Source organism: Biomphalaria glabrata, chromosome 7, assembly GCF_947242115.1.
Source record: "Biomphalaria glabrata chromosome 7, xgBioGlab47.1, whole genome shotgun sequence".
Taxonomy (NCBI): Eukaryota; Metazoa; Mollusca; class Gastropoda; family Planorbidae; genus Biomphalaria; species Biomphalaria glabrata.
The window spans coordinates 2,932,653-2,951,330 of NC_074717.1; the positions used below are offsets into that span (position 1 = coordinate 2,932,653).

The 18,678-nt window shown below is 40.2% G+C and overlaps 1 protein-coding gene across 5 annotated transcripts in view; it reads left to right on the top strand.

Annotated features, from left to right (window-relative positions):
* LOC106069745 (C-Maf-inducing protein-like) overlaps positions 1 to 18,678 on the top strand; it is a 114,434-nt gene that overhangs the window by 89,636 nt on the left and 6,120 nt on the right. For all 5 annotated transcript variants that reach the window (XM_056034607.1, XM_056034604.1, XM_056034603.1 and 2 more), the window contains exons 12-16: positions 727 to 792; positions 5,325 to 5,351; positions 16,299 to 16,455; positions 16,830 to 16,943; positions 17,657 to 17,797. In XM_056034607.1, the coding sequence (XP_055890582.1) occupies positions 727 to 792; positions 5,325 to 5,351; positions 16,299 to 16,455; positions 16,830 to 16,943; positions 17,657 to 17,797 (505 nt within the window). The remainder of the gene's footprint in view (positions 1 to 726; positions 793 to 5,324; positions 5,352 to 16,298; positions 16,456 to 16,829; positions 16,944 to 17,656; positions 17,798 to 18,678) is intronic.

Sequence of the window (18,678 nt, forward strand, 5' to 3'; positions counted from 1 at the left end):
TTATTTCATCAGTCTAAACATGATAGCTGCCAGATAACTGTGTGCTTGTGTCTAGTAGAAATGTCCATGAGTCAAAACAGAACTAATCACAACAAATGAGTGTGTTCCTTTCATTCCCACGTTCTTGCAATTTTTTTTTCTTAATGTTCCATGGGATAGTATTTGTATCTGCCTGTTAAGTATTTTTATCTGGTATCTGCCTGTTAAGTATTTGTATCTGCCTGTTAAGTATTTGTATCTGTCTGTTAAGTATTTGTATCTGTTTGTTAAGTATTTGTATCTGTCTGTTAAGTATTTATATCTGCCAGTTAAGTATTTGTATCTGTTTGTTAAGTATTTGTATCTGTCTGTTAAGTATTTATATCTGTTTGTTAAGTATTTGTATCTGTCTGTTAAGTATTTGTATCTGTCTGTTAAGTATTGGTATCTGTTTGTTAAATTTATGTATCTGTTTAGTATTTGTATGTCTTTTAGCTTTTTTTTTTTTTTGCATGTGCTGTCTTGAAGTTAAAAAGTCTTAAGCTCTTAAAATTAGCCATTAAAGTCTGTAGGTCAAATTGTTATGAAAAATTAAATTCTCATAAAGTTCTATCAGAAAGCTTGACATAGAAATTCCATTGGCATTTTTAATGAAATCACTTTTTGTGGCTTGTGCCATGAAACATGTATGCAGGTCTGAGGTGTTTTGAATGCCTGTGTCACTTGACTATATCTTGTCTTTCCCAGGTCTGAGTTTGATGACTGGAGATATGTTTTAGGAAGTCTTCTCCAGCCTATACCATTTCCTGACGAGTGAGTATACACCATGTTTAACATGTGAACTTGTGGCCCACTCCCCAAGGGAAGACACCCCCTCAAAGGGTGGTTTTTAGAAAGCTAAACTCAATTGAACACATCTTCTAAATTGGTCAGCATATTTGACACTATTTGAAAACTATTTGAACACTGATATAAATCTTTAGTTTTATAAGTTTTAATAGTGCCTTCAAAAAAAGAAAACATCCAACAGGACGGCAGGGTACGACAGGGACCATGATTAGAACTTGGGACTATTGTGATAGATCTTTCAACACGCCCAGACATCCAAAGTACATTTCTTCAGGTGTTCTTACTGTAGCAGGATAGTTTCTACAACAGAATTCATAGTTTGAATTGTGGGATAGATGAGCTTCAACCAACAAAGAAAGCAGTGTTTTTTTTTCTTTGCAAGATAGGGGGTGCAATGAGAAATATTGTTTTCTTATGCTAATTAGCACAACCATTTGGAAGTAATAAGTCCTACTGTTATGACCTGTCACCAGGGGGGGGGGGTATGTGGTGACCTTCACATAACAAAGAAAAAAATAAGGACCTCCTTACAGTATGACCCAGTGATGTGCTATAAAATCAGCATGTTGATGAGTCATGGAAAACAAATTTTTAAACATTTAGAGGCCACACAATATGCCCTTCTTACCAAAGACACAATATGCCCCTCTTACCAAAGACACAATATGCCCCTCTTACCAAAGACACAATATGCCCTTCTTACCAAAGACACAATATGCCCCTCTTACCAAAGACACAATATGCTCTTCTTACCAAAGACACAATATGCCCTTCTTACCAAAGACACAATATGCCCTTCTTACCAAAGACACAATATGTCCTTCTTACCAAAGACACAATATGTCCCTCTTACCAAAGACACAATATGCCCTTCTTACCAAAGACACACTATGCCCTTATTACCAAAGACACAATATGCCCTTCTTACCAAAGACACAATATGCCCTTCTTACCAAAGACACAATATGCCCTTCTTACCAAAGACACAATATGCCCTTCATACCAAAGACACAATATGCCCTTCTTACCAAAGACACATTATGGCCTTCTTACCAAAGACACAATATGCCCTTCTTACCAAAGACACAATATGCCCTTCTTACCAAAGACACATATGCCCTTCTTACCAAAGACACAATATGCTCTTCTTACCAAAGACACAATATGTCCTTCTTACCAAAGACACAATATGCCCTTCTTACCAAACATTGTCACGTGCAATATATAAAAGAATGGCTATCAACCCAATAAGCAAAAAAAAAAAAAAAGGTGGGGGGGGGGGGGGGAAGCGATTCTTCCCATGTGTCAGTGTCTGGTACTTATAGATTAGCAAACAACTTTGTTTATGGGGTCAACTCTGTTGGTTTGATGTGTTTATGTGTCTCAGAGAGAACATGGGCCGGGTAATGATTGAGATTTCAGCTTACATTACAGCCCTTTGGAGAAGACCGATAGCACCCCCAAGTCATTGAACTGTCAGCCTTGACCTAGTTAGAAAGGACTGTTTGATAACTGTTAGTGATTAAGAAATGTTTTCAGAGGCCTCTGTCTACAGTGAAATTTGTTTCCTTTGAGAGGAATCTCAATCTCCAGTGACAGAGAATGATCATTATCAATGATTGATAGTCATAACAATATGAACAGCTGTCTGTATGTTTCGGTACTTAGACTTCAATCAACTTTGTTCCTGAACACAGTGCTGCTCTGACAATGGAGACATTCTTGGCACTGATTGGAATTGAAGGTTTCTCCAAACACATTGGCAGCTAGTATCTCTTCATCCACCCTCCTCTTTCATAAGATTCCTTTACTGTAACTAGTCTCATTACTTTGGTCAGAGGTATTATCTATTGCTTGGCTTCTACTCTCTCAATGAAGACCTAGCTAACAAAGAATTCAAATGTGTCATTTACTACGAGAGCATTCTTAGGTTGGGAATAGGGTTAATGAACGAACGGACCATCAAATTCTGCAGTGAAATGGTGTGGTTGGACAGTTTTTTGATAAAAACTTTTTGTTGGGAAAAGTATTGTCCAGGGGCGGGAATGGGCAGAGAGTTACTGAAACACCATTCGGTTGCAGTTCTTGCACAAGAAATCAAGTGCCTGTACATAGACCCAACATGTTTGCACTGTCTCTTGTCCTAGACCTAGGGCATAGACCTCTTGCTATGAAAGCTAGTCTGTGTTGTTTTTGTTGTTGTTGTTGTTTCAACTCTGAGCGGTCTGACCTGTCCTGTCACATATCTAACTTGTACATTATGCTGGCTCACACAACTCTTGATCTGCTTCACCTCCTGGCAACGTGTCTGTTCAGAGTGACTCTCAAGTAGAATTGAAACGCCCCCTCCAACGTTTGAGAGGTTCACTATTAAAGCTCTGCCCGTCCGTGCTTTTATATTCATTCAGCCCCTTCTCACAATTTGAGAAGCATTGGGGCTATTATCAGAGTGATTGCCCCCTTTTATTGACTGGATTGCAGGTCATGTTACAAACATTTCTTAAGCCACAAAATGATGGTCTTTCTCCCTTGGTGTCTGGGAGGGGGGTCGGCACCAGTCCTAAATCTAGTCCTGAAGGCTACCTGTCCAGATTAATGTCACTGTGACCGTGACTCACATTGTTCTTACGCTCCCCCCCCCCTCCCAGCTAACATATCACAAGGTATGGACACAAGAGTTTTGGAGTACATATATGTCACATTGTCCAACAATAAAACAACAGAAAATATTCAAGAACCAATAGCTGGATGGTGCCCCATGCCAGGCTTTGAGCCCCGTCTGACTGGTGCACCCTGCAGAGGTCGGTCACCTTAAAAGAAACAAAAACTTGTTTTAAAGTAGTAGTCTCTAATGGAATTTGGAAAAGAAAAAGGAACTTTGTTAAGCACGTAACTCTTTAGAGAGTTACCCTTTTTAATTTAGTACAACATGGAAACGATTGAGCGTAGTGCTGTTGTCATTGTGTTAGCGATTGAGCAGTTACATTTTTAAACTGTAGCAAATACATTTATAATCTGGACTATATCGACAGGAAAAATGTTCACCCCCCTCCCCTCCCGTTGAGCATAAGACAATCAATGATGCTCGAGAGAATGTGAAAAGATACGAAAATAAAACACTATGTTCTAAGTAGTTTTTATTCATAGGCTTTTACACCTATTTAGAATCACATTTGTCCGGGGGGGGGGGGCATTTCTGATTGATTACCTGACTCCTAAACATATGAGAAAGTCCCTGTTATATGTTCCTTGTTCGGCCAAGTCCCTGTTATATGTTCCTTGTTCGGCCAAGTCCCTGTTATATGTTCCTTGTTCGGCCAAGTCCCTGTTATATGTTCCTTGTTCGGCCAAGTCCCTGTTATATGTTCCTTGTTCGGCCTAGTCCCTGTTATATGTTCCTTGTTCGGCCAAGTCCCTGTTATATGTTCCTTGTTCGGCCAAGTCCCTGTTATATGTTCCTTGTTCGGCCAAGTCCCTGTTATATGTTCCTTGTTCGGCCAAGTCCCTGTTATATGTTCCTTGTTCGGCCAAGTCCCTGTTATATGTTCCTTGTTCGGCTAAGTCCCTGTTATATGTTTCTTGTTCGGCTCCCTGTTATATGTTCCTTGTTCGGCCAAGTCCCTGTTATATGTTTCTTGTTCGGCCAAGTCCCTGTTATATGTTCCTTGTTCGGCCAAGTCCCTGTTATATGTTCCTTGTTCGGCCAAGTCCCTGTTATATGTTCCTTGTTCGGCCTAGTCCCTGTTATATGTTCCTTGTTCGGCCAAGTCCCTGTTATATGTTCCTTGTTCGGCCAAGTCCCTGTTATATGTTCCTTGTTCGGCCAAGTCCCTGTTATATGTTCCTTGTTCGGCCAAGTCCCTGTTATATGTTTCTTGTTCGGCCAAGTCCCTGTTATATGTTCCTTGTTCGGCCAAGTCCCTGTTATATGTTCCTTGTTCGGCCAAGTCCCTGTTATATGTTCCTTGTTCGGCCAAGTCCCTGTTATATGTTCCTTGTTCGGCCAAGTCCCTGTTATATGTTCCTTGTTCGGCCAAGTCTCTGTTATATGTTCCTTGTTCGGCCAAGTCCCTGTTATATGTTCCTTGTTCGGTCAAGTCCCTGTTATATGTTCCTTGTTCGGCCAAGTCCCTGTTATATGTTCCTTGTTCGGCCAAGTCCCTGTTATGTGTTCCTTGTTCGGCCAAGTCCCTGTTATATGTTCCTTGTTCGGCCAAGTCCCTGTTATATGTTCCTTGTTCGGCCAAGTCCCTGTTATATGTTCCTTGTTCGGCCAAGTCCCTGTTATATGTTCCTTGTTCGGCCAAGTCCCTGTTATATGTTCCTTGTTCGGTCAAGTCCCTGTTATATGTTCCTTGTTCGGCCAAGTCCCTGTTATATGTTCCTTGTTCGGCCAAGTCCCTGTTATATGTTCCTTGTTCGGCCAAGTCCCTCTTATATGTTCCTTGTTTTCTCCTTGCTCTCTTCTAACTGACCACTTCGTTTATCTGTTTCAGCGCCATCGCAGATTCTCTCTTCACATCGTAAGTAGAAAACCTGTACAATATGTCTGTTCAATTATTGTTTTATTTTAAGTAATTTGTCCACTGAAAGTGACTTGTCCACATCGGGTCACTGGGAGCCACAGCCACATCTTCCTCACTTAGTTTAGCTCTCTTGCTTTACCTTTTAGGCTTTCGTGTTTTTTTAAATCTAGAATAAAACTTGAATAGAATAAATGATGATAGTATATATGAAGATTAAGGTTGACATTTCGACCCTGTTCAATAAAAGTAAGAAACCTATGTTCGCTATTAATTCCGATTGTATAAAAGATATGATGGATCTATTCAGGCTGACTATATGGGAACATGGGAAAATTTTTTGTCCTTTTAGTGTTTGGAGATTCGTTTGAGTATGCTTAACTAAATTATCATTTCAAATCTTTGCTAGACTTTGGTCCTTGATAGCCTTGCGTTGCTTTGTATATATCGTGTAACTGAGAGACAGTCTATAAAATGTATTAAGTCTTGTCCAATCCAAAGTTTATGAATAATATGAATATTATATATCAATACATCCATGATCCAATACATGGACACACATTTACCAGGTTTTTAACATTGATTTCAGTTCAGTTGCTTTTTTTCCCTCTTGATTTTGTGTATTGAACATTTGATTGTCTCGTGTGCTGAACATAAATGCTTCTTTGATATGATAGTCTCTAAGAGACAGGGTGTCACATAGGTGAGACGATGTGTGGATTAGAACTTCCTTACATGTGAGACACGAACGGTGTCCTTGAACTTTGGCAGTAGGAGGGCTACTTTACCAGGTCGCCATCCAGTGGCGTAGCATCCATGGTGCGAAGGGGTTCCGTGAACCCGGGCCCAAGACCATGAGGGGCCCACAGCCTGTGACGTAACAACCATGGCAAGTTCGTTGCATTTGGGCTCATGGCCTATTGGGGCCCACATGAGCCCTTGGGGATGATTTTTTGTACCTGTATAAAGCCGATTTAAAAACTAGTTGCATTGGAATACTTTTTGTTAAATATACAAACTACTCGATTTTTTTTTTGGCACACACTAAATTTGTCTTATTTGGGGGGGGGGGGGACACCAACATATTATATTCTTGAACCTGGGCCCTCGGGTACCTTGCTACGCCACTGTGGCCATCGTGTTTTGGAGCATGACGACCTTTGGCCAAGTTTCTGTGCGCTATGACCCTTATGTCGGCGTATGTCTTCCCAAACACTCTTTTGTCCAGTATGAAGCAGAAATAGACCAAAAATAAAAGGGAGGGGGGTAATTGAAATGTTCGAGATGAAATTTGTTATTTGGGACTGTGTTATTCGGTACCGGTAACCATGGAAACATCAGTAATAAGTTGATCTTGAAGGGATGAGTCGTGATCTGGTCTCTTGTGAACAAACTCTCTCAAGCACATGCAAACTGTTTTTTTTTTTCTATTTTAAGCTAGCGGGGGTTGGGGGGGGGGCGCATTTCTCTTGCATTACATATGCAAAACATTAAACATCAACCAACATGTTTTTTTTTTTTAAATTAAGGTTAAGGGTAGTGTGCGTGTTGTTTTGAGGTCATGTGTAGTGAGTGTGTGTTGTTTTGAGGTCACGTGTGTGTGTGTGTAGTTTTGAGGTTAAAGCTAGTGTGTTTGTGTCATTACAAAAGCTTCTATCAACTCACTCCTGCCTGTGTGTCTGTACACGTTATGTCTCTGACACTCCATCTCGGATCAAGAACGACATGGCCTAAATTGTGCCGATGTGCCTCAAATCACTCGGATCAAGCTGAAATTGTTCACTATTTATTTCTTTTACCTGACAACGCAAGAATCAATAAAAATTGTTAGCAAATCAGTTAATTAACTATTGGTAATAAATTACTTTGTTTGGTATCACAAACAACGGAAAGAAATAGTACTTGACTGAAGTGGTGGTATAAGGTGAATTAGTTTCCTTCATCTTAGGCTGCCGTCTCAGGCTTAGTAAACACAAACATGAAATAGAAATAATAACTGGACACATTTTCATGTACATAGACTTTGAGCTAGCAGAGTGGTTACCGCTTTAAAAAAATACATTTAAAAAGCGATCATCCAGTTACCCCGTTCTTTCCCCACCCCCTTTTTTTTTTTAACTGGTCCAGACAAGTGATAGGATCATAGCGTATTGAGAACGCTAGACATTGCGCGAAACAAAAACAATTGGTAAAAACAAAAAATATTTCTAATTGCATTGATTTATTAATGTTAGTCTAGACTCTAGATCGATTACAAATTTAATTACACGACTGATCCAAACTAATTGACACACATTAATACAAGTTTTTTTATTTTTTACTTGAAAAGGTATTTTGTATTGTATTTTGTGTGAGTGTGTTTTTTTTACGGTCACAGGTAGTGTGTGTTGCTTTGAGGTCACAGATAGTTTGTGTTGCTTTGAGGTCACAGGTTGCGCGTGTATGTTTGTTTAGAGGTCACAGCTAGTGTATGTGTGTTGTTTTGAAGGTCACGTTTATTTGACATTGGTATCCCCCCTCTTTTTACCACTGTACCTTTAGTGTTGCCACACTGTAACGACGACACCATTCTCTCAATGTCATTAGCCCCGCCCCCTCATACTTTGAGAGAAGTATCAATACTCAACGTAGAATTGAAATAAAATGACCTTCGAGGCTTAGCGGTCACATGGGAGCAGCGGACAATCCAGGGTGTCACGTGACCAGCACAACGATCAAGGTTGTGCCGAGTTTTCTAGTTGATAACAGCTCGTTTAAACCTGGCCCGTGGGTGTCTAACTGTGGATTGGTATTGAAGCATCAAATCAACAAATGCGGAATATGATAATATGGGTCTTACACATTGAATTCATGCATCATACGACGCCATCTTGGGCTGAACTGCCTGTTCAAAACTAAAGACTAACAAAGGACCATAACTCAACTATAACAAGCATTGTTCAGCTTTTTATTAAACCTGGTTCTTGGGCGCGGTGGCTGAGCGGCAAAGCGCTTGACTTCCGGTCCGGGGTTCGAATCCTGGTGAAGACTGGGATTTTTTAATTTCGGGATCTTCGGGCGCCTCTGAGTACACCCAGCTCTATCATTAGTTGGGAAAAAGTAAAGGCGGTTGGTCGTTGTGCTGGCCACAGGACACCCTCGTTAACCGTAGGCCACAGAATCTTTACTGTACTTGGGTGTCTAACAAGAGCTCGTTTTAACCTGGTTCATGGGTGTCGTTAAAACCTGGTCTTATAGTTCGAAATCGAATTTCCAGAGCCCAGGCTCGAACCTTCGCATTGGCAGGCGAGGTTAATCACTCGGCCACACCACCCCTCTAGTTCATGTTGACAGCGATCTGTGTTTAAAAAACCCAACTGAAACCAAAACAAAAAACACAGTAGTGCTGTGTTGCTCAAGAAATAAAGAACTCGTATTAAAAGCCTGAGTTAAAAAGTTTTACATTTCTGCACAGCCTAAAAATAGGTGCGATGGGTTTCCACTTCCAGATGTAGCACTGCCATTCAAGAAATGTGATCACTCGGACTGCGTGCTCCAATGGCTATATTTAGCTTTGTTCGTGTCCATACGTCTGATGTCTCAACACGATATGCAGATATAGATAAATATGGGGGGAAAATAGAAAACTGTTTCTTGTTGCCGTTGTTCTGTCAGGGGCTCAAAAGTTCCCGTTATGCCAAGCTGTTTATTTGTCTCCACAAAGGGAAATATCCCTCAACAATTTCTCCGCGATATTTCTTCAGCGAATCCTGCAGAACAGTGGGGAAGTTACAAAAGAGTTGTTCAACATAGAGACAGGTGTAAGACACGAATTTAAGACAGGAGTGTGTCTTATTTGCTTTCCTCTTACTACGAGTCGAAAATAAACAAACCAAAAAACATCATGGATCGAAACTGCCGATTGACGAATCTGAACTAAAATTAGATGTCGGAGAATGTCTCGCACTCAGAATCAGCCTCCTGGTACATCTCGATGATCAGCTGTCAGTAGTTAATAACTAAGAGAGACATCATCTTTTAGTAGTTCTATCTACAACTTAGAGAGACATCATCTTTCAGTGGTTCTGTCTACAACTTAGAGAAACATCATCTTTCAGTGGTTCTGTCTACAACTTAGAGAAACATCATCTTTCAGTGGTTCTGTCTACAACTTAGAGAGACATCATCTTTCAGTGGTTCTGTCTACAACTTAGAGAGACATCATCTTTCAGTAGTTCTGTCTACAACTTAGAGAGACATCATCTTTCAGTAGTTCTGTCTACAACTTAGAGAGACATCATCTTTCAGTAGTTCTGTCTACAACTTAGAGAGACATCATCTTTCAGTAGTTCTGTCTACAACTTAGAGAAACATCATCTTTCAGTAGTTCTATTAGAGAAACATCACCTTTCAGTAGTTCTATTAGAGAGACATCATCTTTCAGTAGTTCTATTAGAGAGACATCATCTTTCAGTAGTTCTATTAGAGAGACATCATCTTTCAGTAGTTCTATTAGAGAGACATCATCTTTCAGTAGTTCTATTAGAGAGACATCATCTTTCAGTAGTTCTATTAGAGAGACATCATCTTTCTGTAGTTCTATTAGAGAGACATCATCTTTCTGTAGTTCTATTAGAGAGACATCATCTTTCAGTAGTTCTATTAGAGAGACATCATCTTTCAGTAGTTCTATTAGAGAGATATCATCTTTCAGTAGTTCTATTAGAGAGACATCATCTTTCTGTAGTTCTATTAGAGAGACATCATCTTTCAGTAGTTCTATTAGAGAGACATCATCTTTCTGTAGTTCTATTAGAGAGACATCTGTTTACAGCATTTCTATCTCCTCAATGTAATCGATGTTTGGGTGAGTTAGATGTACACAGTTGCAAGTATATTGGAAGATAGCTTATGACTTCATAGAAATTGATTTTTTTTTTTACGAGAACTCTGCTGTTCTATGAGACTCTGAGTTTTCTAATAACTTCCGGGTTCATGTAAAAAAGGATTATGGGTGGAGTTGACGTAGACTTGTATAGCACCGGAAATGGAACAGAAACAGTTTTAGTTGTTGTCATGTTGTAAGTCTTCAGATGTCAAGGAAATTGGTTAGTCTGTATGATAGGTATGGGCTTTTTTTTAGTACCTGTTGACCTTGGTTTCATTGGAAGATTGACCAGCTCTTAGAAAACCAAGACGACATGGGCGTGGTTTATGTTATATGTATCTTCTCCATCTGGTAGGCACGGGAGATCGTCACGGTTGGAGGGTCTATATGTGGGAGGGCGGACTCAGCCCCCATTATAAGAGATAGGGTGAGTTGTGGCGATGAGACGTTGTTTGGGGGGGGGGGGGGGGGTAGGTAGACCATTCCCTTCCAGTCCTGCCACATGTTGAGACACACACAAAACATCACAAGATGGAGGGCACCCCATGTGTTTGTCTTGGTGACTTTCTACAGCAGTGTGTCCCAAACTGTGTCCATGGAACCCTAGTGCTCCGCAAGGCCTGAATAGGTGTTCCATGAACTACTGAAATAATTCACTTGTAGACCACCACATGAATTCGTCTCCGAAAAATAAGCAAAGTGTTCCGCTCAATGCTCAGAATGTGCGAATGTTCCGTTAAAGAAAAAGTTTGGGAAGCACTGAATTACAGTTTAGTGTGTAGAAAATTTCAACTTTTCCGACCGCTCTTTATATAAGGTAACCTTTTTTTTTTTTTTTTAGACGCCTCTATGAAGCTATGCGCTGACAGAAACTGCTTTGTGTGTGTGTGTGTGTCGTGGGCGCTATTTGTGGTCTGTGACCGTCGGCTATTTGTTTGCTTGGACCGAGGAGACTCGCCACAAAGGCTGGCAGTTAAAGATGTCGCTGAGCCAGTTACTGGACCCGTGGACCATGATCCAGTAACACGACAAACACACACAAACATACACAAAACCTCGTAGTTATTACAAAGAAGTAAGCGGTTAAAGTCTTTGAAATGTGCACAGCGGGAGATGTTTTTGTAGACCTCCCCCGTCCATTACTTTATATAGTGACCGAATCAGACCCCCCCCCCCCCCCCCCAGTAGTAAACGAACCATGGTTAGAGCACGCGAAAGGAAGCGGGCAGTGAGTTCTAAGGTCGCCTTGCTCCCCGTACAAGGACAGCCCAAATGCCGCACACGAACCAGTTATCTCTCTGTCTTTCAAATCCCTTGTCCCGATCGTCCTCCATACAGAACGCGACATTCCTAAAGGACATGGTCTACTGTTTCTACTGTGTAGTGAGCAGACTTTGACGTAGATTTACATCCGTGGCTAGTAGTAGTTCATTGTTTCAGTTCTTAGGCTTTCACGTATTTATTTCATACTTATTTCGTTTGATCCCATGGGATCGCCACCACGTTTTTCATAGCGTTTTCTCTTCTTTTTCTCTCTTAGTGAATTGTGTTGCTTAAGGAAAGAGTCGAGAGATTTTTACAAATGAAAGTGTTGAGTGTGAGCAGATCACAGGGATTAACTTTTAGTGGGAAAATCCCGAGATTCGAGTTTTTAGATTGCTCTGCTTATTTATAATTAAAAAATAAATCTCTCCCCTTTGGTAGAAAGAAATAATCTTCGTGCATTCGGTGTACAGTATAGCCCTAGCCATCTTCGAATTCATGCGAGCTGCATATTTTATCACTTCTGATTCAAAGCCGTACATGGGAAATAAGAAATGTGCTCATTCTCCACTACGAAAGAGGATGTCAGAGGTGGCCGTAGCGGGGCCCTGGGCGGGTGTCAGGGACACGAATAGTTGTACGATGGGCTGACACGGTGATCAAAGATTCTCTTTTTGCTTCTCTCCTTAAGGCACGGGGCCTGGGGCGCTTGCCCCCATCCGCGCCACCCTTATAGCCTGCTCTGGAGGATATCTGTCTAGCTTCGTTCTGTATGGCCAACGTGTCACTGTTGGCAGTTTGTCATCGTTTGATTTCAACCAATGAGATAAGTAGTTCCAGTTTGACTTGTTTGGGGCAGTCAAGTCTTCTTATCAACCAGAGATCCATGGCAATAGGGTTGTACTTGTAGAGTGACACAATTAAAACACAATTCAATGATTTTTGTTTTAAATATACGTTTTGGAAAAAAAAAATAAAGACATAGTTACTTGCCCTTGGCCACACCCATAAGCTCCGAATCGGCATGACGAAATGTCCCCCCCCCCCCCCCCCCGAGTCTTCGAAGGCTGGTGTTGGTTAGTTCCAGTAATAACCCCACACGATTGATTCCTAGAGACAGCCTCCCTCCTCCCCCTGACACGGCCTACGTAGGTATCGATAATCGTAGATAATAACTCTAGATGAGCAATTATATCTCCGCTGCTGATCGGATCTATGGTAGTGTGTGTGTGTGTGTGTGTGTGTTTAGGTCACATGGTGTCAGACTTTTAATCAGATCACATGGTGAAAAGAGACAGAGGGGTGGAGTCGGTGAGGCTTAAACGGTGGCGGCCATTAGCTCCTTAAAAGTAGGTGGCGAAATAGCATCGAGAGGTCGATTTGTTTTAGCAATGTATTTAGATGTTAAGAGGTTAACATGCCCCCCCCTCCCAGCTTTTTTTTCCTCCTGATGTAACCTGCTGAAAACTACGTTTAAATGTGTACTTTATCACCTGCCGCTAACTGCGTTTAAATGTGTATTTTATCACCTGCCGCTAACTGCGTTTAAATGTGTACTTTATCACCTGCCGCTAACTGCGTTTAAATGTGTATTTTATCACCTGCCGCTAACTGCGTTTAAATGTGTACTTTATCACCTGCTGCTAACTGCGTTTACATGTGTACTTTATCACCTGCTACTAACTACGTTTAAATGTGTACTTTATCACCTGCTGCTAACTGCGTTTAAATGTGTATTTTATCACCTGCCGCTAACTGCGTTTAAATGTGTACTTTATCACCTGCCGCTAACTACGTTTAAATGTGTACTATATCACCTGCTGCTAACTGTGTTTAAATTTGTACTTTATCACCTGCCGCTAACTGCGTTTAAATGTGTATTTTATCACCTGCCGCTAACTGCGTTTAAATGTGTACTTTATCACCTGCTGCTAACTGCGTTTAAATGTGTACTTTATCACCTGCTGCTAACTACGTTTAAATGTGTACTTTATCACCTGCCGCTAACTACGTTTAAATGTGTACTTTATCACCTGCTGCTAACTGCGTTTAAATGTGTACTTTATCACTTGCTGCTAACTACGTTTAAATGTGTACTTTATCACCTGCCTGTACCTTTACACAACTTTTAGGAGACTTCTAGTCTTACAGGCTGCTTGGGCCCTCGCGTTTGTAAGTCCTTGAACTTTTTGTCTAGGTTTGTAATTCTTTGAACATTTTGTCTAGGTTTGTAAGACTTTGAACTTTTTGTCTAGGTTTGTAAGTCCTTGAACTTGTTGTCTAGGTTTGTAAGTCCTTGAACTTTTTGTCTAGGTTTGTAAGTCCTTGAACTTGTTGTCTTGGTTTGTAAGTCCTTGAACTTGTTGTCTAGGTTTGTAAGTCCTTGAACTTTTTGTCTAGGTTTGTAAGTCCATGAACTTGTTGTCTAGGTTTGTAAGTCCTTGAACTTGTTGTCTAGGTTTGTAAGTCCTTGAACTTGTTGTCTAGATTTGTAATTCCTTGAACCTTTTTTTTTTTGTCTAGGTTTGTAAGACCTTGAACTTTTTGTCTAGGTTTGTAAGTCCTTGAACTTGTTGTCTAGGTTTGTAAGTCCTTGAACTTGTCTAGATTTGTAAGTCCTTGAACCTTTTTTTTGTCTAGGTTTGTAAGTCCTTGAACATTTTGTCTAGGTTTGTAAGTCCTAGAACTTTTTGTCTAGGTTTGTAAGACCTTGAACTTTTTGTCTAGGTTTGTAAGACCTTGAACTTTTTGTCTAGGTTTGTAAGACCTTGAACTTTTTGTCTAGGTTTGTAAGTGCTGTCATGAGTGATTTTGTATTGGGCCGCTCGAATTGGTGCTTGTTAGGCTCACAGAATCAGAACCATATGTCGAGGATTGTCCTTTCAGCATAGTCTCCCGTCTGGAGAGAGGCGAGGTCTGAGGCGAGCACCCGGCAGAAATCCCATTTCAATCTTTCTCTTCTTCTCTTATTAATTACAGACGTTCGTTCAAAGAAGAAAACTATCACGTCATGTGTCAATCTAGTCTGGCATGCTAATTAGAGACTTTAACTCTGCTAGGTCATTAGTTTTCTTGGCTGATTCAGGCAACTCTAATGGCACTAGGGAAAAGAAGCACTTGTATCGATTCGTTCTAACGTATGGAATAAGAAATGTGTCTTCTGTGATTTTTTTTTTTTAATTTTATACATTCTGATTTAGTGGTTGATGTATTATTGTTACACACACACACACACACTTTTCATAGTAATTTTCTCTACCTCGCCCAAAATTGAACATTTTGAAAACAAAAATGTCGATGTGTAATGACAGTTTTTTTTTTTTTTTTGTCAACATTTTCCACAGTTTCTATTTGCATTCCCGTGAACCACTAGTTTGATAGGATCTTTAATCTTGTGTACATCTGCCCTGATGGAGGGGGAAGACCTGCATTTGGCTAATTATCTGCTCCCCGCCGTTGTGTTGGCAGCGCCGCTTGAAAGTCGATGCTGGGATTGATTTTGTCACAACACTTGTTATCCACGCCCCCCTCCCCCAACCACCGTGCACTTGTCCCCCCCCCCTCCCCTCAACTCTAGAACAATCGCGGCTTATAAATAGGTGCAGCTGAATAGATTCTTTCTTTTTGATCTCAGAGCGTTCTTGTTCCTCCGCCAGTTTCCCGCGCGCCTCTGGGTTGACGTTTTGAGAAATCAATGCTTTGATTTCATAGGCCATCATCGGCACCACCACCCCTGCCTCTTATTTGTTATGGATGAGCACAGAGCTGTGTATCAACACGTATCTGGGCAGTGTTTGTATCAGCACAGACCTATGTATCAACACAGACCTATGTATATTTCTACATTCGGAGCAGGTCTCCCATTGTCGTCATATTTGACATTTTTGTTGGCATAAAAAAGGGGGGGGGAGTAGGAGAAGCAAGCTTGTTTGTGTGTGTGTGTGTGTGGGAGAGGGCGTGGTCGCCACGTCACTTATATCTATTACTCAGATGATTCCCCCCCCCCTAACAGTGTTTGATTTGCTTTGACTTTACCCCTTGAAGCTGGGGGAGGAAGTCATCAGATTGTGGCTAGTTGATGGACTCTGGTGTTTGAAAGAAAGAGGTCCCTGTCTGGGACACATACTGTTCCCACTTCTTCATGGACTCTCTTGGACAGCTCAGTAATAACCCACTCAAATGTTCTGTGTTGTGACTCGGCCTTAATATGGGAGGGATTGGTTGTTGCTCCATGATTTACCACTCATTAGAGCCGATCATTCTCAACATTATGTTAGAAACTCTCCATTCACTTTTAAAGGATTTCCCCCAACTCCCCCCCCCCCCCAAACCTCGTGACCATTTGTTTTTGCCTTGAAATAACTCAGGAATTTTGATTTGATTTATATGATACAGACATTACTTCAAAAAAGAAGATGATGTGATGTTAACCTTTTTTTTTTTATCTGCAATGAAAATTAAGTTCAAAATAGACGTTTCCATGGATATTGGTGCACACCAGCACTAGATCATAATTTAGGACCCCCCTCTCCCCCCCCCCCCCCAAGCATTAGATCATAATTTAGGACCCCCCCCCCCCCCAAGCACTAGATCATAATTTAGGCACCCCACCCCCAGCGATAGATCATTATTTAGGACCCCCCCCCCCAGCACTAGATCATAATTTAGGCACCCCCACCCCCAGCACTAGATCATAATTAGTAACCTGCAATAAAGTTTTAACTTGAGAATACAATGTGCTCCAGAAGTGTTTAGTCAGGCTATTTAGTGCTTGAGAATAAAATGTCTACCTCCTCAATGTTTGCTTTCTTTCACAGTCGCATGAAGGTGACCATACACAACGTCTCATCAGACCAGACTTGTGGAGTCCATCAGACACTACTGGGCATCAGAGAGGGCAAGGAGGGCTGGTTCCACCTGTATTGCCCTGGGGGCATTGCCTGCGATGATGACGGACAGCTCTGGGGGGTCATGGTTAGTTGCATTTATTTTTAACTAAGACATAGCTCACAATTGACAAACTAGGTTTTTAATTAACAAATATCTAGATAAACTGATTTTAACAGACATAGCTCAAAATTGACAAAGCTAGGTTTTTAATAAACAAATATCTAGTTCAACTGATTTTAACAGACAGCTCACAACTGACAAAGCTAGGTTTTTAATAAACAAATATCTAGTTCAACTGATCTTAACAGACATAGCTCACAACTGACAAAGCTAGGTTTTCAATTAACACATATCTAGTTCAACTGATTTTAACCAACCCCTAAACCTATGCTTCTAGTAGTATGCTGTAACTCTCTTCAAGCTAATGTCTGTAAGCCAATCCTCCATGCACTCCTCAGCTCAATACATTGATGAAATGTTGTTGCAAGAGGAAAAAGTTTCTGATGAGTATCTCCAAGATGATAGGTCCCATCATGTTACTGGCCCTGAGAGATAATTTTGCTGCCATTGAGGTAAGTACCTGTCTTCTTCATCACCTCATCTCCATTAACAATTAAATCCGTGAACATGAACTAATATGAACAAACATGACAACAAGGACTTCAAGGGTAAGAAAAGAAACAATCATAGCGTTTAAAAAATTATTTTTCGACACATGTACATGTACCGGAAGCTCAAAATTGGAACCAGTGAAATCTGCCCATGTGGAGTATCACCAGAAAATGCCTACCACGTCCTCCAAAACTGCTCTCTCTACCAAGAAGCCCGTATAAGACATTGGCCCCAAATCACCCCAATAGAAAGAAAACTATATGGAGAGCTCCCTGATTTGGAAACCACTGCACAGTTCATCTCATGTATTGGGCTAGTCATATGAACACTCCAACATAACAATGAGAACGAAGAAGAAGAAGAAAAAAAAAGTTTTTGTTCAAACACTTAAGTTGGAACACTTTTTTTTTTCTTTCTTTATTATTACTTTAAAAAAAAAAAATTATCTTTGGCCAGTTTTTAAAAATAATTTATCAATGGCCAGTTTTTTTTAATAATTTTTCTATAACCTTTTTTTTTTCAAATAATTTTTCCATGGCCAGTTTTTTTCAAATAATTTTTCTATTGCCGGTTTTACCAATTTAACATCCCTCCCTGCCTCCGTTGCCTCGTTAGTTTTTTGTTTTTTACTTGAATGTAACACTGCATTGTGTGTGTGTGTGTTTATTGCCAGGTTCTGTGTGCCATGTTGGAGCTGGAAGTGGTGGAGGGTCACGACATGAAGATGCAGATGATCACCACTCTGCAGAGCACCTGTGAGGGCAAGCGGATGTATGCCCAGCTGTGCGAGCGACAGATCGCGATCAAAGAAATGGTAAACAAACTTGGATGTCCGTGAAGACATTTTGTACGCTCCCCCTTATGTCTGTCTTTGATTCTGGAAAGGAAATATTTCCGATCTGTTACTTAACTGATTCACAAGCCACTCTTTATGTCTTCAATGTACATCTTTCATCAAGCTTGTCTATAACAATGTTATACTTGTGTTGTGGTGTCCAGGGTATATTGTAAAAAAAAGGAAAGAAATGATATCTGCAAAAAGGGAGAAAAAAAAAAAGCTGACCCCCTTTCCAAATGTTATTCAACTATTAAAATCAGATTAATACATAAACATAAGATTTTATCAATCCATTTTGAATTTGGCTCAGTATTAAGTTTTCTTCACTTTAATATTTCTGCCAACTCTTTCTCTATGAAATTTAGCATCACGGTATTAAATATTTTTTTTAGTTCAGAATTTCTTGAGACTTTATGAATAGTGGAACTTTTCTATTATGTTTTTAAATATTTTTTCTCTTCCTAACTTATCATGGCCTAATTAGTTTTATTTCAACCTGAAGTAGAAGAAAATGTAATGTTATAGACCAAGATAATGTAATGTTATAGACCAAGATAATGTAATGTTATAGACCAAGATAATGTAATGTTATAGACCAATTTAATTTAATGTTATAGACCAAGATAATGTAATGTTATAGACCAAGATAATGTAATGTTATAGACCAAGATAATGTAATGTTATAGACCAAGATAATGTAATGTTAAAGACCAAGATAATGTAATGTTATAGACCAATTTAATTTAATGTTATAGACCAAGATAATGTAATGTTATAGACCAAGATAATGTAATGTTATAGACCAAGATAATGTAATGTTATAGACCAAGATAATATAATGTTATAGACCAATATAA